Source organism: Schistocerca americana, chromosome 2, assembly GCF_021461395.2.
Source record: "Schistocerca americana isolate TAMUIC-IGC-003095 chromosome 2, iqSchAmer2.1, whole genome shotgun sequence".
Lineage (NCBI taxonomy): Eukaryota > Metazoa > Arthropoda > Insecta > Orthoptera > Acrididae > Schistocerca > Schistocerca americana.
Window position 1 is genome coordinate 568,114,955 of NC_060120.1, and position 24,716 is coordinate 568,139,670.

Here is a 24,716-nt window from a genome sequence, read left to right on the forward strand (position 1 = left end):
AAAGAACTCGTTCCCTTTCTAGCAGCTTATCGTAGATCACTGGAGCAACGAATGGTACATAGCAACTGGAAAAGAGCGCAGGTCTTTACTGTTTTCAAGAAGAGACGCAGGACACACGATTACAGACGTATATCATTCACGTCAATCTGTTGTAGAATTATGGAACATGTTTTATGCTCAAGCGTTATGACGTTTTTGGTGAAGGAAAATATATAAAAAATCAACACTGATTCGGCAAACAGAGATACTGCGAAACTCAACTCGCTGCGTTCCTTCGTGAGATCCATAGCACTGTAGACAACGGCGTTTAGGTTGATGGCAAGCTCCTTGATTTCAGGAAGCCATTCGACACCGTCCCGCGCTGCCGTTTAGTGAAAAAAAAAAACGAGCTTACGGAGTAACAGACCAGATTTGCTACTGGATTGCAGGTACGGACCAGATTTGCTACTGGGTTGCAGGTAGAACTCAGAACGTCGCTCCTAATGGAATAAAATCGACAGATGTAAATGTAGTTTCCGTTGTATCCCAGGGAGTGTGACAGGACCTTTATTGTTTGCAATGTACATAAATGATCTAGTAGAATGCGTCGGATGCTCAAGGCTGTTCACAGATGATGCGGCTGTCTGTAACGAAGTAGCAACGCCAGAAGACGGTATCGATTTGCAGAATGATCTGCCGAGGATTGATGAATGGTGTAAGCTCTAGCAGTCGACCCTGGCACAACTACATTATTGATGAGAAACTGTTGGAAGACCTTCAGTGGAATGACCACATGCAACAAATAGTAGGAAAAGCCAGACTGAGATTCATAGGGAGAATCTGAAGGAAGCGTAACTCATCCACGAAGGAAGTGGCTTATAAGGCGCTGTTTCCACCTATTCTTGAGTGTTGTTCATCATCCTTACCAGGCAGGACTGATAGAAGAGATAGAAAAGATCAAACGAACGGCGACGCGTTTCGACACGGAATCGTTCAGTAGATACGAGGGCGTTACAGAGGCGCTCAACGAACTCCGTTGTCAGACGTTACAAGAGAGGCGTTGTGCATCACGCAGAGGTGCACTACTGAAATTAGTTGATACTATTTTTACATTGTATCTTTTATTGCCACGTAAGCTATATTCGAGCAGTCGGACACGTTTCGTATGCCTGCGAATCACTCGCTGTTTGGATCTACGGAACACGAAATAAATAGAATTAATATACGCTTATGCACATACCGTAAAAACACGTTCACAATCATTTTATTTGGTGTAGAACTACTTATTAACGCCTTTAATGCTGACGTACTGTGTAGGAGGTAATCTTTCGAAACCGAGCATCTGGATAAATATAAGTTCTTCTATAGTTCCTTTCGTCATATATTACACTTCTAGAATTTGCGCCTGGGTCTCCCTCAAGACAATACTCACCATCATTGATGAAGATCATACGCCTGGCCGGGATCTGAGCATCGAGAGGTGAGGGAGAGGGGCGGTGGAGAAATGGCGGGCGGGAGCAACACCGACTCAAAGGAAGGCCTCGGCGCTTGTTGGTGACGTCACGTCAGCTAGGCACGGCCAACGCCAGGTCTGTTGCAGGCATACTCATAATGGTGGTGTCTCCTTCTCTGACACACGAAAATGTTTAACTATTGGCGGTAGTTGACCAACACACATTGTTCTCAGAGATTTCTGCCATCAACTAATTGTGCAGTTCATTACACTTCTTAACAAATAGTGTACTCCTGAACTTATATTTCCACCTGTTTTAAGGATTGACACACAAAAACAACTTCATGGTCCAGCAGCAACAGAATTCGTGCTTCTTTACCTTATTTGTAAATCTGAGGAAGTTACGTTTGTACTGGGTTGCTTTTACAAGAAACTGTGAACGTATTGGTGCTCTTCTTTGGGTATCTTGGTTGACTATGCGGTGAGAAGCACTGAATGTTAATGAAATATCTTGCGATTGTACACGTTGGGGGAGGGGATGGGCGACAGAAGAAGAAGCAAAAGAGAGTTACTTGTTTTAGCAAATAATTTTTTTATCTTATAAAGTTTCTCCTTTTAGTTGCAAAAGGGGAATATTTATCTTTTCTAATGTGCATGTTTAAAAAAGTTTAAGCTCGGCAGTATTTTAGATATATGAAGCTATTTTGTTTCCTGTTTAGAATTCCTTTCGTTGAAAAGAACTGTAATCTAATGACTGGCAACAGTTGGACATTTACACATGTAAATTAGTTCACATTTCCAGTGACGATGTCAAACGAAAATAAATAAATAAATAAAAGAAACGAGTTCATTGTAAGGGGGTTGGGGTAAGTTTCGATAACAAAATGGATCAAGTAAATACAGTTATTTGAATGTAAAATTTCCGAAGCTTGCAATGGGGCAAAGCATCTTCTCATAATGATCTACATTTGTTTCGACAGGATTCAGTAATACAGAACTATGATCTTCATTTGTAGCTTTACGATAGTAAGAAAATCTTTCATCTAAATAAAACTGCAGAATCCAAAACAATACCAAAATTTTGTCCAAAAATAAGTGATTTATAGTGATAAGCACGCTCAGGCGTTTCTGCCTGCAATCGACCTGGCGTTCGCCGTGCCTAGCTGACGTGACGTCACCAACAAGCGCTGAGGCCTTCCTTTGAGTCGGTGTTGGCGGGAGGCGTCTCGTATTAGTTTCAGGATGAACGATGGAAAACTTTTAAAATTTCGCGGCCAATGGTTTTGGTTACACTCTAAACTAGACTGTATCCGCTACATGTGCGTCCTTTCTTCAAACTGATGCTGAACTGATTCCCTTTTCTGTGTGGCGGGGCAGGATCAGAATTCTGATTTTGTAGACTTTTTTGTGTAATGGGAGAAGGGTAGGGGTTGATGAAGTTCTGCACTCGATGGGTATGCGAATGCAAGTGATCTGTTCGTTCGGTCCATTACACTGACTCGCGCGGGGCATGTTCTCAGGTGATTAAATTAGATATACTTTTCGTTCCAATAGATCCATAGTGAGATCATCCATGAAATAGAACATTTCAGGAAACAAGACTATACAGTACATTTTTACAAAGAAAAACAGATATGCTAATGTACCTTCCACAGGCCTCAAGTGAAATGGTATTCATGACTGTGGAATAACTCAAACAATCGTATTTTCATTTTAAAAGGTAATAGCAGACTTGTCGCAAAACATGTAAATATTCAATGCACTGAGTCTTCACAGATCATCGGGGCTCGGCTCGAATCAGCACTACTCGTTGTTGTTGTTGTGGTCTTCAGTCCTGAGACTGATTTGTTGCAGGTCTCCATGCTACTCTATCCTGTGCAAGCTTCTTGATCTCTCAGTACTTACTGCAGCCTACATCCTTCTGAATCTGCTTAGTGTATTCATCTCTTGGTCTCACTCTACGATTTTTACCCTCCACGCTGCCCTCCAATGCTAAATTTGTGATCCCTTGATGCCTTAGAACATGTCCTACCAACCGGTCTCTTCTTCTTGTCAAGTTGTGCCACAAACTCCTCTTCTCCCCAATTCTATTCAGTACCTCCTCATTAGTTATGTGACCTACCCATCTAATCTTCAGCATTCTTCTGTAGCACCACATTTCGAAAGCTTATATTCTCTTATTGTCCAAACTATTTATCGTCCATGTTTCACTTCCATACATGGCTACACTCCATACAAATACTTTCAGAAACGACTTCCTGACACTTAAATCTATACTCGATATTAACAAATTTCTCCTCTTCAGAAACGCTTTCTTTGCCATTGCCAGTCTACATTTTATATCCTCTCTGCTTCGACCATCGTCAGTTACTTTGCTCCCTAAATAGCAAAACTCCTTTACTGCTTTAAGTGTCTCATTTCCTAATCTAATTCCCTCAGTATGCCCCGACTTAATTCGACTACATTCCATTATCCTCGTTTTGCTTTTGTTGATGTTAATCTTATATCCTCCTTTCAAGACACTGTCCATTCCGTTCAACTGCTGTTCCAAGTCCTTTGCTGTCTCTGACAGAATTACAATGTCATTGGCGAACCTCAAAGTTTTTATTTCTTCTCCATGGATTTTAATACCTACTCCGAATTGTTTCCTTTACTGCTTACTCAATATACAGATTGAATAACATCGGGGAGAGGCTACAACCCTGTCTCACTCCCTTCCCAATCACTGCTTCCCTTTCATGCCCCTCGACTCTTATAACTGCCATCTGGTTTCTATACAAATTGTAAATAGCCTTTCGCTCCCTATATTTCACCCCTGCCACCTTCAGAATTTGAAAGAGAGTATTCCAGTCAACATTGTCAAAAGCTTTCTCCAAGTCTACAAATGCTAGAAACGTAGGTTTGCCTTTCCTTAATCTTTCTTCTAAGATAAGTCGTAAGGTCAGTATTGCCTCACGTGTTCCAACATTTCTACGGAATCCAAACTGATCTTTCCTGAGGTCAGCTTCTACCTGTTTTTCAATTCATCTGTAAAGAATTCGCGTTGGTATTTTGCAGCTGTGACTTATTAAACTGATGGTTTGGTAATTTTCACATCTGTCAACTACTCACTCAAGAAAATTCTACTCCAGTGAATGACATTCCAGGCCGAAGACGTATCTGGAGACGACACGGCCGGTGGTGGGATATCAACCTGACCGTCGCCCTCCATACGGCCCGACAACCAGTTGTCATGGTCTGGGGTGACATTTCTTTTCATAGCAGTACCTCTTTGGTCGTCATCTGCGGCATATTTACAGCACAGCGGTATACCGATGATATTCTACGCGCCGTTTTGTTGCTCTTCAAGGCAAGCCAGCCCGGACTTCAATTTCAGCAGGATAATGCACGCCTACACACGGCGAGAGCTTCTACTGCTTGTCTTCGTTCTTGCGGTTTCGATTCCCGGCAGGGTCAGGGATTTTCGCCTGCCTCGAGATGACTGGCTGTTGTTGTGTCGTCTTCATCATCATCATTCATCACCATTACGGTCGGAGGAAGGCAATGGCAAACCACCTCCGCTAGAACCTTGCCTAGTACAGCGATGCGGGTCTCCCGCATCGTCCCCTAGGCTCTGTCAAGGAGTATGGGACTTCATCATCGTCATCAAACCCTACCTTGGCCAGCAGGGTCGCCGGATCTCTCCCCAACTGAGAACGTTTGGTGCATTATGGGCAGGGCTCTCCAATCATCTAGGGATTCTGACGCGCCAATTGGACGGAATTTGGTGTGATATCTCTCTGGACTACAGCCAACAACTGAGTCAGTGCCAAGCCGAATAACTGCTATCACAAGGTGCAGAGGTGGACCAACGCGTTATTGACTTGCTTAATTTGTGAAGCTCGTTCTCATGTCCTCCTGAATAAATCATCTAATTTTTCTGAAATTATAATTATTTGTTTGTCTCTACATGTACATTACACCTACCGACTTCTGCCCGATGTGGATAATTCCTTAGGGATGCGCTTTTCCTTTTTTTTTTTTTTTTTTTTTTTTTTTAGGCTTACACTGGTGGGAAATCTCTTAAAAGTTCTGAGCTGCGGAGAGTGTGTTTTCTTTTTTTTAAGTTTAGTGTCAAAGAACTGACTGAAAACAACTCATTAATGTCCGTGTCATGGACGGATTTAGTTGACTCTTAGTTCCCAATGACCAGATTATGACCGCTTGAGAAACGAGTGTTCCCAACGATTCCTTCATTTGATCGAATCCAAACATCCATTTCTTATTGTTTCGGGGATTTTTCCTCTTTCCATTGGCTCCTTTAGGAAACGTTAAAAACGTGTAACATTTTTGCACTCGAAGGATGCATTAATGACTGCTATACGCAGAAGAATTGCAGCATAATGTAAACCATGAGTTCCCAAAGTATTAACTTTTGAAGTAAATTAAACGGAATGAATGAATACACGTCTGTTTTGAATTTGCTGAAAAATCTGTTACCTACTGGCTAAAAAAGCTCGTTTTGACCGTAATTTATTTACTGGAGTGTTCAGGAGGCGAAAATAACCTTCCTTTAACGCAAGTTAAGAGAAGCACGACAATGAGCTATCCATTATGCAACTGCTGAACGGTGTTTATGGAGGAGAGGTATTTGTGAAGAATGAATATCTAACACTGTGTTTGCGCGACAGTCTTAATTATTGGAATCGGCACTCGACAGGTTGTGATCAAAAGAAGCAAAGTCGACTGGACTGTTGTTGTTACTTTGTTCGAACTGGAGCGAACAGATTATCAGTGGCAATGAAAACTAGAGAAGGTTTTCTTTTTTTGTTACACTCATACCGACAATTATATTATGCACAAGTACATCATTTAACCAAAAACATCTGCAACAAAAGATCAGTATCGTTCAAGGCAAAGTTAAGGCATTACTGCAGTGTTATCCGTCCGGAGGTCTTGTACACTTCTGAATGCCTAGTAATGAAAAAAAAGGCCTAATCGAAAAAGGAAAGTTTTGAGAAAGATCATGGGTCCCGTCAAAGAGAATGGGGAATGTAGAAGACGTCACAATCATGAACTGTATTCCCACATAGAGAAGATAACCTATACCATCCGGAAAAGAAGGATTGTGTTTTATGGACATATGACCCGAATGAGCCCTGGAAGACTTAGCAATCGTATGATCACCTACTTTCAGGAGAAGAAAACAAAATGGGCCTGGATCACACAGGTGGACAAAGATCGTAAAGAAATGGGGGTCACCCTTGATAACCAAAACTAAAAACAGGAAAGCCTTGGACCCAGGAGAGGAGGGAGCAACAGCAAGAACGAATGCCGGAGCACTGGGCAAACAACAGAATGCGTAAAGCAAGACAGTTGAAATAACGTGGCCCAAAGATGCCATATACAAAATGAATTAATGCACAAGTACTGTAGCGTATTGCAGTTGTTCTGTAGGACTGTTGCCCTATCGGCGTTCATGCTGCCTTTCATTTTATCATGAAAATGTTATGTTTCATCTTCACTGGTTGCAAACATTTCACATCTGTGTGAAACTTTGCTATTCAAATCTCTAATTACTTTTTCAGAGTTAGGGCGCGGTAGCTGACGGAAGTAACTCCTTCGAACGTATAGATCGGTGCTGACAGCTTTTTCGGCGCAGCCAACCATACTATAGCCAACCATAATTAGCAGACAACAATGTGTTCAGCGCCTCCCCATACTCGTAAACAAAAGCTGTCACAACGCACGAAGTTCGACGTGTCAGAAAATGTTACGTGCGTAATTTAACACTTCATCTAACATATTATCTGACAATTATTTAAAAAAAAGCATGAGCACATCTATGGCGCTTAATAATCAGAGTGACAGGGATGATGTACTTGTGGACAGGAAGCTAAGTATCAATAATTGGTTGTTTGTAAAATTAGAGGGGAATAAAGTGTTAAGCAGTTTGTTGGAAAAGTTGTTATATAGGCGAGAAAAGACGAAAAAGAACTGCAAACTAAATAAATAGCGTCCAATTGAAGAAGCCACTGTTGTTGATGAAGATCAAATAGAGATGATTCTTCAACTTCCTATCATCAGTACCTTAAACGATTGTGTGATTAGTTTCACTTTCGTAATTAGTTATGAAAGACTTCCTTTTTTCTTGAGCTTAAGTTTTAGCATTATAAGATTATAAAGTTATATGAGATTTTAAGTCAGAAAGAAAGCAGCTATTTTTTAAAAAAAAAAAGCTAATGTTTCGTGAGTTCTATTAAATAGCTGTTGTTTCTCTCCTGTTGGTTGCTCTGTGTGTGATTACGTAGGTATTTTTCAAAGAAAATAGTTGTTCATACATTTAATAATGAAGAATGCTTTTAATTTGCTTGTGATATGGTTGGGCTTTCAAATTTTTGTTCTATGTTATACGGAATTTTGTTGAATATCTTGGGAGATGTGCGCCAGTGTACTGACACCACTCAGAACCCTAGACATGTAGGCAATGTCTACCTGAAGATTAGACTAGATTAGATTAAATTAGGTGTTCTTCTCATTCCAATTGTCCCATAGTGAAGAGATCCTCTGAGATGCGGAATATGTCAGAAAAAAAGAATACACAACAAATATGTACAAAATATCAACAGTTATCATAATGTACCTTTCACAGATCGCAAATGAAATTGGCCTTGTGGATGTGAAATTGAATTGCAGGTGTGTGTGTGTGTGTGTGTGGGGGGGGGGGGGGGGGGGGGGGGAGTGGGGACGAAAAGAAAAGAAAGCAACAACAACAACTTGAGCATATTTACATTTAAAAGGGCATAGAACTTGTCACCAAATATTAAATTGTCAATACACTTAGGTGTATATATAGTGCTTATTTACAATGATAGCATTACTCCAAAAACTTCATACAGAAGTCAAATTGTATGCAATATTCACGTTATAATGATACTATTAATAAAATACATAAGTCAGATCTGCTAAGAAATTCATCAGTGGAGTAGGAGGAGTTGGCCACCAATAAGTTCTTTAGACTCTTCTCAAGCTGGCATGGTATTGAAAATTGTATTTCTGAAACAGAGTAAGTGGCTTTAGATCTTTGTGGATTTTGTTCTTATTGCTAGTATTAATTCCACTAACTGAGCTGTTGGTTTGAAAAAAAAGATATATATTTTTGATGATAATTTTCATTAATGAGAAAATGTATTGGAAAGCAGTAGTTAATACGCTAAGTCCCTTAAACAGCCTTCAGCAGCTCGTTCTTGAGTTCACACCACAAATAATTCATATTGCACATTTTTGAGCTCGGGAAACTTTAGTTTGGCTCAATGAGTTACCCCAGAAAATAATCGTACATGATATTGTGGAATGAAAGTAAGCATAGTACACTAGCTCTTTCATTTTTATGTCACCTATGTCTGACAACATTTGCGTAGCAGACAGAGATTTATGTAGGAGCTTCAATAGTTCTGTGGTATTCTCCTGCCAGTTAAATTTACTATCAAGCTGTAATACCAAGAATTTAACACTGTCAACATCTTCTTTCAGCTTCTCATCTTGTTTTAGGCATCTACTAGCAAGAAACCTTTTACAAGTTCTGAACAGCATATATTATATTTTTTCAAGGTTTACTGACAGAAATTGAAAATTAATTTTGTGTCTTTCATTGTGATTGTGTAGATAACATTTTAGCGAAAACCATTAAGGAGTAAATGTAAGGGAAAGTGATTGTAAGAATGCCAAGATCCTGAAGGGTTTATGGTTAACTACTTTGGACAATATTCTTAACTGTTCATTACTGCTGCATAAACACTCTGTTTACTTTATGTACACTGCCCTATCACATAATTCCGTAAGAAAAAAGATAGTGAAAATAGTCAATATTCTTATCTTTAGGTCAATATTGCGAAATATACATCTGAGGGCAAAATACACTGAAATTATTCTTACCTTCTTGACTGATTTATCTGTTTGTTGATTCACCAGAAATTTTATACACAGTGTTTCATTTAGGGACCGATTACTTATATCTAATTCTGATCCTAACAGACTTGCTTGTTTGAAGTTGTATAATAAAAATCGTAGTGATGCTGAGACTTAGACACTTGCTGTGAACTATCTGTAGGACTACTCATCTATCATCTGAGCTTTGTCATGTAAGGCTGATTTGTACCCTTGATTAATATGCTTGTGTCTTCAGCAAAAATTTCTTTATTTGAACCATTCTTTAAGTATTGTGAGGATTAAGGTTTATTGTACCATACTCTGAAGGTAATCCTCCATTTTTAAGATAGAATTAACAACACTGTGCATCTGCAGTTTTTTAATGAATCTGATTCCTTATTCTGACTCAGATGTGAAACTTTAGTCTTCTTCTTCCCAGCCTCTGCAAATTTTTAATATTCCACTGGATTTTTAATTTACCAAGAGCTCCCACCAGTATTAACATGAAAGCCACATTTTCATTTTTCCAGTAAGTCCACTAAACTATTTATGTTGTATTGTCATTATGCTGAAGTGTGTATAGCAAGGCTTCTACCAGCTTGGCTCGTAGTGGCTAGGACCCATGTTTTGGCATTTGTTGTCCTGTCTTGCTAGGTGGACAACACTGGAGGCACATCACCACACCATACTTTGCACAAGTTATAAACTCATAAAAATACCCACATCACCAATAATAATCAGATGCCCTGGACTGTAAACTGAATGTACGTGTACTCATTTGTTTAGAAAATTGCCTATGAGGCTTTGTACTCATACAAGTCACTGGAGAATGATTTATGGTATGTAGATTAAGAGTAAGAGTGGGCCAGTATCCCTCATGTAATGCCTTCCTATTCTGAGGGTAGTTTCATGAGGCTGACACCCTCTGTCAGTGAGACTGCGTGCTTTCTTTTACGAAGGTAAGACTCATTCATGCAACAGGAGTGCCATCAATGCCATTACAAGTAAGTCTGCCAGGTAGAATTTTGAGAGCTACCCGGTCAAAGGACATGACTAACTGAAGCAAAAAGGGTGTCATTAATGCAATTACACTTACATTTGCCAAGTTTATGTTGTATACACAGTCAAAGGCTACATCTGTGGTATATACAAACACAATAAGTTTTCTTCTCTATCTCCGCCAGGTCTTCATTTGAAAGGTCTTGTATTCCTTTCTATGTAGAGATTCCTGTATGAAGTCCAAACTAAAGGGCAGTTAATAAGTTATGTCCAGAAAAATGAGTAGGTATTGTATCATAGATAGCTTTCTCAAAAAAATAAATGGAGTGAAATGTGTCTAGAAAACAGTTTTTTGTCACCAGTTTTATATGTAGATGTTGCTACAGTGTAATTAAGTCTTCAGGTTTTTTTTTATAATTAAAAAGATAGATTAAGGGTAGTTTCTTTAAAGTTGACATAAAATTTTATTATTCAGCTCAAAACGCTATCACAGCTTACAGAATTACTAGTTTTCAATGAGCTGATGTATGTTATGATGTTCTGAGGGGTTGCATATTTTTTAAACTAATGTCTGTCAGTGTCTGCAGTGTCTACACAACTAAATCTAGTGTGTTTTTATTTTGTTGTTTATTATTGTGTGCAGTGTTGCTGTTAATAAAAGGAAGTGATATTGAAGTTGGGGGTGAATAGTTTGAATGTGTCACAATTTCTGCGAGGGCTGCTTTCTGGGAGCTAAATTTCATTTGGATTCTTATTTTTATTTTTTCCTGTTTAACGATGTTCCACATTGTTGTTGCTTTACTCTTAGAGTGTTTTATTCTGGAACATAGTGTATGTGTTTCACTTTTATAACAACATGCTGAGGTATTTTACAGTACTGGTGGTAATGGAGTTTCAACTCATTGACTACATTTTGTCCTGAATTAGGAGCTCTCTTCTTTGCACAATATACTTTAATCCCAAGTTTTATCCATTCATCCATAGTCAGCAGGTCACATTACAAGTCAGTTGTGGTTTGTTGATAAGCTTAGCCATAAAGTCAGAAGATTTATACCCTGTTTCTTGTTGACAGTGGAAGTTATGAGAAAATATTTTATTTCACAGAAGGATTTACTTTTATATATATGTATATATATTATGCAATAATGTTTTTGTGACCTTCCCATGGTCCCAGTTTTCACAAGATGTAATGTGTGATTTTTTAAAAATTGTCTTTTGACCTATCAGTATGTAATTGATGGGAATTTTCCATGTTCAGTCAGCATTATAGTCATTTGCATGAAGTTTTTGGCAGTACATCACAAATCTAAGACTGTTTTTTTTTTTTCAAAAAAATTGTATCCACATTTAATTAACCCAGAATATTATATATGAATCATTGTTATCATTATCAGGAAGAGCTATTCAGAGAGCAAGCATTATTTCATTGTTTCTTTTATGGTAATTTACATCTCTACAAATGTTTCTTGATTTTATATTTCAGGATGGGAACTGCGAGGTCTGCATTGTTACAAATTCTTTAGTATTCCACATTCTTGGGAGAAAGCTGTTGAGCTCTGCAGGAGGTAAATAAGATTATTATCATGTTTTGATTTGCCTAATGTGTAAATTTCAGGACTAGCAAAACTGTAAATGCAAAATGTCTTGTGAAAGATGTTTTTCTAATTATCAAATACCATTGCCACACCCACGGAAAGGACTATCGATATGATATTTCAATTTATACATATGGCACAATACATTCCAATGTAATTTTCAACTACATCATTAGGACTTTATCTATATTATGCACACACTGATGGAATGAAATGTAATTATGCTGAATGAATTTTTGGGATGCACATGTTTATCAAAATAGTTAAATGATGTTATGAATAAACTAACTGTTAGATGCTTTGATCAGCTTTATAAACACCAAATGCTAAAGTTGCGTATGATTACCTGAGTTGCTTTGCTATGAACACATCCAAATAAGAATTTGTTTAATGATAATAGTAGGACGAATATTAAATATAACAACCAAAATTATAATAATATCAACATATCTATTAAAAGTAGATTCTCATTTGTTGATAATAGAGGAAGTTTGTAATTACAAATGCACTTATCACAGATAGTTTTTTCATGCGATTTTTGTACATCACCAGTTATCATACATATTATCTTTATTTATCGTTTACAAAACCTTTATTGAAATATGCATTTCTGTATGTGGTATCGACAAATGGTATCTGTTGTTGCAACAACCTGTCTGCTTTGAAAAAGCACTGGTTTAACTCTTGGTCACATGACTCACAAATTTTCATATCAACAGGAGGTCATATTAAAAATATTTGCAACATTATGTTATTTATAACAATTTTTAAGACATGTTAAATTATTTTTAGAAGTGGTTCAATGAAGATTAATTTTCATTGGAGAATTACAATGTGAAGCAATACACAACTGAGTCATTGTGATCCATTTTAAATATATCGGTTACAGTTTTCATACCACTTGTACTTTTATTTTGCGGCAATGATACAGGGGACAGGACAAAAATATGGAAACATTGTGACACATACATGCTTGAACATGATGCTAGCCAAGTTTGATTAACCCTCTGCCAGGCACTTAAATGTGATTTGCAGAGTATCCATGTAGATGTAGGTGAAGTCTGCAGGATGGGCTGCCGTATTTCACCAGGAATGAACGCCGCTTGTGTAGTGTATTCAATACATTGCAAGTGTCAGTCATGATCAGAACAGTGTCTGTGTAACTATGGGTGAGCACCTTATGTCGGAGCTAAGTGAATCTGAACATGGGCAAATTGCTGGTGCTCATATGGCAGGTGGTTCCATAACCAAGGTTAACAAAGTGTTTGGTGTTTCAAGAGGCACAGTATTAAAGATTGATACCACATACAGGGAAAGAGGAAAAACATCAGCTGCTCTAAGTCAAACTATGGATGAAAGTGTTTGTTTAGTGGTCATGACAGATGGTCATTGAAGAGGATTGTGATGAAAAATAAGAGAACAACAGCTGCAAAAGTCACTTCAGAACTGAGTGTTTCACTCGCAAACCTAGTCAGCACCAAGACAACATGAAGGGAGCTCCATAAGCAGCACGCATTGCAAGGCAAGCTGGAATTCCAAAACCACTCATTAGTGATGCGGATGCCTGTGAAATGTGGTGCCAAAGCCATTAAACCTGGACTTAGAGCAACGGAAGAAAGTCATTTGGTCGGACGAGTTTTGTTGCATACTGTTTCCAACTTCTGACAGAGTTTATGTTCAAAGAGTGGGTTCAGTGATGATATGGGCAGCCATATCATGGTTTCCATGGGCCCCATGGTTACTCTGCAAGGTCACATTACTGCCAAGAATTAGGATTATGTGACCATTTTGGCTGATCAGGTCTGTCCTACAATACAGTGTTTGTTTCCCAGTAGTGATGCTCTACTTCAAGATGGCAGGGCCACTTTATATAAAGCTTGTGTCATGCAAGAGTGGTTTTGTGAGCACAAGGTTGAATTGTCGAATATCTCCTGGCCACCAGAGTCACCAGATCTCAATATTATTGAATGTTTGTCGTCTACCTTAAAGAGAAAAGTGTGTGTGATTGCTATTCACCAACATTATAGTTACCTGAGTATGCCACTGTTTTGCAGGAATGATGGTATAAACCACTTAGGACATAAAGTGCTATACCATATAGGATCTGCATTTAAATGTTTCAAGGTGACTGGAAGCTGTTTTGAATGCCAACAGGTTTCCTACACTTTATTAGACATGGTAATGTAGTGTTTTCTCAGTGTGTCCGTATTTTTTCCACTCACTGTATATCACAGTAGTCATGGTAATAATAATTATGTACCACATATTTTGTGCGACATCTATTTTGTTATAGTGTTTTTATGTAATAATTAAATAATTTAAGATCAACAGACAAAGAAGCTACATGGTCCTAATTCTGCATTTCCTTGTTTCATGTAAGTCTACAAATTTTTACTTAGAAGTGTTCAAGATATTAAATTTTCCTTTTTCTTGTGGAACAGGTACGGCAGTGACCTCGTGCTGGTGGAATCTTACGCTGAAAATAACTATACAGCAAGTGTAGCATTGCGGAGCCTTCAGCCAGGAGATCACAGTAGTCATCAATACTGGCTGGGACTTGCTGCCCTTGATGATCTCCGTACAAATACACTTGAGTCTGCTGCAGGGTTGCTGGTCTCACAATATGCAGGTCAGTTTTTCATAAGTGCAGTTGATTTGTTGTTCAGATAATTCTGCTTGATGAGAGACGTATGACAGTTTCTCTGGTTAGGAAGGTGATGCACTGCAAGTAGATTAGTGGTGTTGTTTGGCAACAGACACTATCAATCACAGTATCAAATATGTGGAATTATGTGTGGATAACATTAAAAGTGAATTTATATCTTTCAATATAATTTCTGGTTTGTTTTACCCTGTTGAGCTATTACAACTAAATGGCAATTATTAATTGTAGGATTTTGGGCATTAAATCAACCATCTCCTGAGGATGGTGAATGTGTAGCTGTGAAGATAAATGATGAATATCAGTCATGGGAATTGACAACATGTGGATCACTCCTCCCTTTCCTGTGCAGAGCAACAGCTTGCCCTGCAGGTATGAGATTTTCAGTTTAAGAGTTCAGTTGATGGTCGTAATAATCTAACTATAAAGTACAGTAAGATACCACTTTCAACTGTATATTATTTTTTCTTTGTAAGTAATTTATTTGGATATTTGTTTTATGAGATAAACTGCTGATGCTATTAGTGTGCTTCCTTCTGAAAGCATTGGTCAAAAACTAAAATAGTTATCATTGTTTTCAACACTTCAAACACAAGTACTTCAATTTATTAGGAATTATAAAATAAGAAATGTATTTATAGAGATGGTGTATTGTAACCCATTAAAAACATTATATTAACAGTAATATGAAGACTTAATCTTGTAGTGCCTAATAGATTATGCCGAAATGCGTAATGAGCTAAGCACAAATTTCTGATCACAGGTTCATATCATTGCTCAAATGGACGATGCATTAATTCTGCTTTCCGTTGTGACAAGCAAAATGACTGTGGGGACTGGTCAGATGAGCTTGATTGTCCATCAAACTGTCATTTCTATATGGCAAGCAGTGGGGATGTTGTTGAGAGTCCCAATTACCCACAGAAATATGAGCCCCTTTCTGACTGCAAGTGGACTCTGGAAGGTCCACAAGGACACAATATCCTACTGCAGGTGATTGGTTTGACAATCAATAAATATTCTACTGTGGACAAATTCGTGTATGTGTTATTTTTCTATAAGCAGCACATTTTCAGCCTGTGTCATTGTTTTAGTTTCTGCTGTGAGAGTAACAACCATTATTTAAATAAGTATAACATTTGAGTATTAATTGAAATTATTAAAGGGAGTGGAATATATTTCAGCACAAACATAAATTATTGTATTGTTTGTTGCTTTGGAAATTATTGTGGAAGTTAAAATTGTTTCCTTTTTATGTTTCTGTAGTTTCAAGATTTTGAGACAGAGAAATCATTTGATACAGTACAAATACTTGTTGGTGGACGCACAGAAGATAATGCTGTCAATCTTGCAACATTGTCTGGAAAAATGGAGCTCAGCAGCAAATTGTTTGTGTCTGCATCAAATTTCATGATAATTAAGTTCAGCACTGATGCTTCAGTGGAGAAAAAAGGATTCAGGTAGTATTTACAAATACTACAGCATAATCATCTCTGAACCATTAATTTGAACTGCCATTTAAAAAACTGTGGCAACTGTTTGCAGGGCATCATGGAAGACTGAACCGCAAACATGTGGGGGAACAGTACGTGCAACAAATCAACCGCAAGCTCTGACATCTCCTGGTTATCCTCAAGATTATCCTGGTGGCCTTGAATGCCTATACATTATTACAACACAGATGGGACGTGTTATAACACTTGAGGTAACTTATTTCATTTTTGATGAAGCAAAATTTTTAATTGTGAAACATGACCTAATAAGATACAAACAATGTTTGTCAATATGTATTTTGGAAATTAATGCTGTTCAATACAGTATTTAAAAAGACAGCCACATACTGTATTTTGAAGGCAAGCAAAATGTAATATCAATAAAAAAAATTAAAAAATCCATGCTTCAGCAGACGTTGGTTGTATTTTTAATACTGAGGCTTGAATACCTGTTTAGAACACAAAATGCAATTAAGTTAACAGTATTTATTATCATGCTAAAACTTCGAATTCATTAGTTTGTATGCAAACTTTAAACTAACACTAATAGTAACATGTAAATTCTTAAAATCTGGTCTATTTCTATAGTTTTCCTGAGCTTTATTAAATGCGTCTTAGTTTTAAATTAATTCATTACTGCTTATTCCTGCAAAAGACAACATCATAAATTAGATAAGCATTAGCATAGGAAATAGCAAAACATCATTTTGTGTATATGATTCCCATATATTCACAATAAATACATAACTTTGTCAAAACATATTATTATACCTATTCCCGTGGATAGATGGACTATCTTTGCTATACCATTACTTCATTGTAACTATATGGGAATAACATATTTGGAAATACTGCTAGGCTTACGCTTATTCTTAATGCTTATAAAATTGATGATGGAAGTTTTTTTTATGTTAGTTTTGAGTACGCTCTCATAAATAAAGCTGAAATGAAGGTATGATTAATAAATCTTATTTATGAAAAAGTAACTTTTACAAATGAAATGACAATTTCAGAGACTTTACTGGTCTCACACAGATATGATTTTATGTATATGGACTGAAGCGGCAAGTGAAAATTTGTACCAAGGTCGGGAATTGAACCCAGTTCTCCTGCTTACTTGGCAGGTGCATTAACCACCTCAGCACAGTGGTTCACACAACTGCGTGGATTACCCTGGCATGTCTCCCACCTCAATCCAAATTCATATCTGTACGAGACCAGCAAAGTCTCTGAAATTGTGTCATTTCATTTGTGTAAGTAGCTACACCAAAGTTTCAGGCTGGCTCTCCCATTTACATTCGATGCTGAGGTGCTGTTTCAGAACATGGAGAGCCCTGGCATTTCTGTTTGTGCGTAAGGGGGAATTTAAAGTGGACTGGGGCAACAGTGAGAATTTGGACTGAAGAGGGAATATCACCAAGCTAATACGTGCAGTTGTGTGAACCGCTGTGCCAAAGTGGCTTAGTGACTTAACGCATCTGCCTAGTGAGCTGGAGACCCGGCAGTGATTCCTGGCCTTGCTACAAATTTTCACTTGTCGCTTCAGTCTATGTACATAAAGGAACTTTTAACAATCAAACACTGAAAAAGAAAGATATTTGAAGAATAGGACAAATAAAAAAAACACTTGTTACATTGAGGTTAAAATATTTGCATGTAAACATGTGCAAATGTCATAATATTTTAGCTAATCATGAGTATACTGTTTTAATAGACAAACAAAATGCATCATTACAAAGTGCAAAGTAGATCAAAATATCTTTGAAATCAATTAAATGCACTGAGGTGCTCTTCCGAGACATTCCATGTGAGAGCCTGTGGCAGTAATGATTGAAAAACATAGGAGGAAGCATCACAGGCAATGAAAGTTTAGAGTGAGGGCTGGAAGTGGGCTCAGGTGGCCTATTAACTGACCTGACTGCCCGTGATAATCAAGAAATTCAGGTTCAAGTTCCAGTAAACATGAATTTTCAATTGTCGTTACGTAACCATTTCAGAAATATTTTTATGTACTTGTTTTCTTCAAATTCCAAAGTGAACTTGGATAATCATTTGTTAGTACTTAACATACAACATTTGTTATACCTTTTCAGATAGAAGATTTGGACTTGGAAGTTGAACGTGATTATATTCTAATTAGAAATGGTGACAGTCCTAAAAGTCAGCTTATAGAGAGGCTAACTGGTTCCAAAGAAGACAATCCACCAGTCATAGTATCAACAGAAAACAAGTTATATCTGTACTTTAAAACAAGTCTTGGAGACTCCAGGAGAGGGTTTAAAATTAATTACTCACAAGGTAATTTTCTTTCTTCTTCTTTGTTCTAGACATAACTATTTCTGAGCTCTATAAAAAGCATTATTCATAAGGCAGTATCACGTGATGTAATTTTGGGTATGCATTAGCTTGCACATATAAGGTTACCCTCTCCTTCACCCACTACATCCCATGGTCCATTTAATAGAGCTCTCACGTCTACACCAAACTCTCATGTGCACTAAAAATGTAAAGCTGTTGGTGGTTTCAAGTACATGTTGAACTGTACTTTCTCCAGTAACTGGCTGGATTAGTGTTTCTGTGAATAGTATGGTGTAACATTTTATGTGTCAGAAGTCTTAGTTTTTTCTTGGAATCACTAATTTTATTAATCATTTTTAGGATGCAAAGCAACACTTATAGCTGAAAATGGCACAATATCTTCGCCTGCATTTGGAATTACAAATTATCCTAGCAATCAAGAATGCTTGTTCAAATTGAAAAAACCGGGTGGTGGCCCACTTTCTCTAAAATTTGAGAATTTTACTGTGCATCAGTCTGATTTTGTGCAGGTTAGTTACGCTGTTATTTATTATATTTTATTTTATTGAAGCTTAAATTTCATCTCACTTTTCCCTGAAAATAAAAAGGGACTGTTTTTCTCAGATAAATTATTGTTCTGTAATTACATTGCATAAAATATTTTCCAGTGAACCTCTAATAACTGTTGCTTTAGTGCTTCAGAATGTTTCCTTCAGTACAGGGATTTTGCGGATGTCAGAAAAATTACAAAAATGTATTTGAAAGTGAGAAAAATAATTCAACTATCAACAGAAAAGATGATTTGATCAGACATACACTAATACAAAATCTACAAAACAAATCTAAGAACAAAAAATAGAACAAAAAACATGCTTTTTCATGAACATCAAATTGTAATGACCTGCACAACTGAAATGAAATAAGTTCTCGAGGAAAAGAAGTAAATGCTTTAAGTTCTGTTTTGCTACATGAGTAGCTTTCTTTCCAATGTAGCCAATGAATATTTCAACGTAGAAAACTAAAATCATTTAGTGCAGAACTTTGATCATTTCCCTTTGTTTTACTTTAATAAAAAACCAGCATGAATACAGACTGGAAAGAGTTTTGAAGAGACGGCATAGAGAAAAGCTGTGAATTCTTCTTTGTGAGACACATAAATTGTTCTAGGCATAGAATATTTCACATTCTTCATCTAGTTGGCACAAATAGGTTGAATATTTTAAATACAGATACCTGTTCTATACTGACCTTGATCTGCTTTAAAAGGTCAGTACTCAAAAACCATTGAAACTTGACTGTTATGCTCTCCTTGCAAATGTTCTTAAATATGAATGATGCACTGTTATTGAATTCCACAGCCAATGTTAAAATAACATTCATGGCACATCTTTAATTGTTTTTCTTTTGATAAGAATTTTTGTCTTTGACAAGGATGTATCATTCAGCTGTAAAACTGGTAACTTTTTGGTTAAGCACATTATACCAGGAATCAAATGAAAAATATTAGAAGGGATTGGTGAATAAGTAAATTCTTCGCTGCTACTGGTATGCAAAGTTTGATAAAAGTTCTTTTGACATAAACCTGTCCATACCTTTTAATAATAATGGAAGTTTATTGCCAAATATAAAAAAGAGTTCTTGCAGAGGTATGTTTTATTTACACACGAAGTACAGATGGTAGCAGCACACATCATATGCCCTCTGATTCTCTTCAGAAAACAGATTTCAGTTACATATGTGAGCTAATTTGAGGCTGTGTCACTTACATGGAAAATAAAAACTTGTTAATATAGTGTTTGTACTGTTTTACTTTCTCGATTAACTTATTTGTGAAATTGTGTCAGAGGTAGTATATTTGTGAGATACTAATGTGTTACATTTGCTTCAACCAGGTGTTTGATGGTTCAAGCATTAGTGGCCTGCGATTGCATCCTGGCAATGGTTTCACAGCAAATGCTGTACCTCGCATTACACTAACTGCATCCAGCGGAGAAATGTTGGTTAGATTTGTGACTGATGCTTTGCATAACAGTTTGGGTTGGAAAGCTACATTTTCTGCAGGTAAAGAAAGCACAGAAATTATTCTGTGGTATTTTTGTTAAATGTCTGCTCTGATGCAAGAATCAAATTGATGAAAGTTAGGATATAACACTAATTTCATATCTCTTGGCTCCTGATTACCAGTAAGTCATTGCAGTTTTTCTTTGTGTTTTTAATCACGCATTGCTGTCAATGTGTAGTGAACAATAATTTATTAGAATTAGAATTCAGAATTATTGAAATTGCAGTGATAGGAGAATAAAAATTTCTAATGTATGTATTCTTTTGCAGATTGCCCAATTCTTCAGCCAGGTTTAGGTGCCTTAGCTTCGAGCAGAGATACAGCATTTGGCACACAGGTGACATTCACCTGTCCTGTGGGTCAGGAATTTGCCACTGGACGTTCACGTATCACAACACAGTGTATGCTTGGTGGAAACTGGTCTGTTGACTACATCCCACCATGTCAAGGTAATTTTGAAAATGAAAATTTAAAAAAAATCAAATATTGCAAAAAAATTTAAGTTCAAGTTTTGCAAGGGATCACATGGATCTAAGTAACAAAGGGATTATCTAATGGAGCCTGGAAATTAGGGTAAAAATGAAATAAGTTATATTAGAGATGGAAAACATTATTATAAATTAACTTAAAATTAAGTTCTGTAATTGAGTAATTAATGCCTCAGCAGGATTTTTTTGCAGGTAATAGGAAAGCAAACACAAGAATATTGTATTCACTTTGTACCAATGTATTTTTGTTTTGCTCAAAGGAATTGGACGTTTCTATAGGATGATTTCATTTTACATTTTGTGAACTGATAAAGTGTATATAAGAAACGTATAGTGTTTTAGAATCTTGTCATGATTCTCAGTATATTTTTATCTTGATTTTCAGAGGTTTATTGTGGTCCTGTGCCACAGATAGATAATGGATTTTCTATTGGTGCCACAAATGTTACCTATCGTGGAGAGGCAACATATCAGTGTTATGCGGGCTTTGCATTTCCTTCAGGACAGCCACTAGAACGTATATCTTGTTTGGCAGATGGTCGATGGGAACGATTGCCAACTTGCTTAGGTAATATTCATATCTATGATTGGATTATGTGCTTAAATGCTAAATTTACCTTCAAACTAGTCACAAAATTATTATTAACTGGTTAAAATGAAGTTAATCGCTCTATTCTGAAGCTTTTGAAAATTGTATTTTTTTTTCCCTTCACAGCATCTCAGTGTGCACCTTTGCCAGAGTCTCCTCACGCTAATACAACAATACTAAATGGAGGCGGTAGAAGTTATGGTACTATTGTTAGATATGAATGTGAACCTGGCTACACACGTAGTGGTCATCCTGTTATTTTGTGTATGAGCAATGGAACATGGTCTGGAAATGTACCAACATGTTCACGTAAGATACAGTTTAAATATCATGCATCTCAGTCAAATTGATTCTTATTTTACACATCTGAATTACATTTCTTTTTTAAATATATTTCTGACTTCTTACTGTAGGCAAAACACTTCCAATTCTACATGCTACTTGTTGCAGGTGTTCGCTGTTATAACTTTCCTTCTATAAAGAATGGATTTATAACTGACATCTCCAGGGAGTATTACTATGGAGATGAGGCTCGAGTACAGTGTCACAAGGGCTACAAGTTGATAGGTTCAAATATAATGCAATGCAGCAGTAATCAGGAGTTTTTGAATCCCCCAACCTGTGAAGGTAAGAGTTCTATACTGTATGTGACCTTATTGATGAGTTCAATCCCAAAAATAAGGTCTCCTGTATTTTTAGATACGCAAACAACCATTTATTTTCTCTAATAGTTACATCATTTTAAAGGATGACAAATGATTTATTTTTCTACACAATCACCAGTTCGGTCAATGCATTTTTGTAAACACTGTGGCAATTTTACAATGGCCTGGTGATACCAGCTCGCTGCCGTGTCATTCAGGTAGTGTTGACCCTCAGTTTTCACCTCGTCATTGGAGCAGAGCCACTGTGGAGACAAATGTTTCTCTAACAGTTACATCATTGTAAAGGATGACAAATAATTTATTTTTCTACACAATCACCAGTTTGGTCAATGCAGTTTTGTAAACACTGTGGCAATTTTACAATGGCTCGCTGCCATGTCCTTCAGGAAGTGTTGAACCCCAGTTTTCACCTCGTCTTTGGAGCAGAGCCACTGTGGAGACAAATGTTCCTTCAACGCAAAAAACAGGTGGCAGTTTCTCGGTACCAAGTTCGGACTGTATGGTGGGTGGGTGATGATGTTCCAACCAAATTTTTACAAGAGATCATTAGTTTCACAGGCAATGTGTGGGTCATTGTTACTGTGGAGAATGCTTATGCCCTTGCTCAACTTTCCTCTACTGTGATTTTGATTAGCCCTTCTGGGTTTTTTCAGTGTTTCACAGTACCTGTCAGTGCTCACTGTTGTCTCAGCAGGCAGAAATTCAATCAACAGTACCCTTTTCCGGCCCCAAAACACAGTCCATGACTTTACTGGCAAACTGTGCTTGTTTGAATTTTCGCATCTTTGCCACCACCCACAGCCCTGGTTTTGTCACCCTTGACGGTCGACTCTGAGAAGTCGTTGTTTTCATCTGCATGGGGGCAAATAAATTTGCAGGAAGAATCAACTTGTTGCCTTTTGTGGTCTTCTGCCTGCATATGTGGTACCCAGCTTGCACACACCTTCCAATATTGCAGTTTTTCAGTTAAAATCCTGTGGCTGGTGCTTCGGAAAACTTCAGGAACCAAAATGCATAGAGCATCCGGAGTGATCCTCCAATTTTTACACAGTTTCCTCAACCTTCACGACTGTCTCATTGGAAATTGATAGCCTACCACTTCGTGCTTCATCATGAGTTTCAATACAACCAGCTGTAAACTTTCTATGCCACATCCGTGCATGACTGTCCACACACTTCCATCAATTGCTAATGGATTTCAACCAATTTAAACACTTTTGCATCCAAAAATCAAATATCTATGTTAACTTCACACTTGGCAGTAGCGTTCAATAGGAACTTCATTTTGAATAGCTGCCAAGACAATACTGAACATCTGAACAAAGCAGGATGATGCTTATTTGGGAGTGGAGGCTGTGCCACTCACAACAGTGTGCCCAACTACCATATTAACAGATGAAATCTTCTTGGGCTTCCTTCCAGATGGTTGCGTTCAAATTCTGCGTTGCTTCAATAAGAGACATTCTTATTCTGGTGCTTCAGTGAGTATCATTCTCATCGTCTTCTAGTGAAGAAGATGACACTCATCAAAAAACGGCAGAATTTGAAGACAGCCATCTACATGGAAGCCTGAGAAGGTATCTTTAGCAGTACACACCAGGAAAGCCTACATGCACATGTAAACCATATTAACAGTTTCTCTTCGTCCCAAAAAATAGGAGAGCTTACTTTTGGGATTTCCCTTGTATCTTTGCATGGGGAAACATGACATGGGAAATATTAAAAAAATATTGATTATTTGGAACGAACAGTTAATACATGGAGAGAATTATGAAAATAGTTGGGGTAGTTAATGAATATTTCTTAATTTTTTTTTATTTATTTATATATATATAATTTTTTTTTTTTTTTTTTTTTTTTTTTTTTTTTTTTTTTTTTTTTTTTTTTTACAGATGTTAATGAATGCTCCAACAGTCAGTGTGATTTAGCATCAAGTGAATGTATCAACACTCCGGGATCATTCCATTGCCGCTGTCGCAAAGGATTTTCACCAAACTTGGAATGCCGGCCTGTCACTGATTTGGGACTTACCACTGGAGGAATCCCTGATGAAGCTATTACTGTATCAGGCAGCGAACCAGGATATAATAAGAATGTAAGAAATTAAATTGATCGTTCAGTATCAAATAATCATAAGACCAGAAGTTCTTGCATTGTGGAAGTAATGAACACATATTTATATTACCTTTTGTTCTTGTACTGTTATTGCCCATGATTTATGTAACAGGAGTCTGTGCTTAATGTCTTTTTATACAACTATTCATGCAATGATAACCTAGTCACTTACTTGTTAGAAGATGGAAGTAAATCTGGTTTCTTGTCAGCTCCATCTGTTTCTCACTTGACTCATAAACCAGATCCTAAACTACCTGCACTCCTTTTCTTTGATTTTTTTATTGGCTTTGTTTCCCATCTTACATATTATTCCTGATAAAGGAACCATTACTTCAAAAAGTTAAATGCCTGACATATTTTTCTATTTGTTTTATCGTTGTTCTGTTTGACTACACCTAAGCAGATTCCAT

General features: G+C 37.1%; 1 protein-coding gene across 1 annotated transcript in view; it reads left to right on the forward strand.

Moving 5' to 3' along the window:
* LOC124595775 (sushi, von Willebrand factor type A, EGF and pentraxin domain-containing protein 1) overlaps nt 1-24,716 on the forward strand; it is a 152,459-nt gene that overhangs the window by 26,627 nt on the left and 101,116 nt on the right. The window contains exons 3-16 of the mRNA XM_047134661.1: nt 11,823-11,904; nt 14,376-14,563; nt 14,828-14,968; nt 15,360-15,589; nt 15,863-16,056; nt 16,142-16,301; nt 18,183-18,387; nt 18,748-18,917; nt 20,280-20,448; nt 20,719-20,898; nt 21,323-21,505; nt 21,653-21,835; nt 21,977-22,153; nt 24,084-24,286. Of these exons, the coding sequence (XP_046990617.1) occupies nt 11,823-11,904; nt 14,376-14,563; nt 14,828-14,968; nt 15,360-15,589; nt 15,863-16,056; nt 16,142-16,301; nt 18,183-18,387; nt 18,748-18,917; nt 20,280-20,448; nt 20,719-20,898; nt 21,323-21,505; nt 21,653-21,835; nt 21,977-22,153; nt 24,084-24,286 (2,465 nt within the window). The remainder of the gene's footprint in view (nt 1-11,822; nt 11,905-14,375; nt 14,564-14,827; nt 14,969-15,359; nt 15,590-15,862; nt 16,057-16,141; nt 16,302-18,182; nt 18,388-18,747; nt 18,918-20,279; nt 20,449-20,718; nt 20,899-21,322; nt 21,506-21,652; nt 21,836-21,976; nt 22,154-24,083; nt 24,287-24,716) is intronic.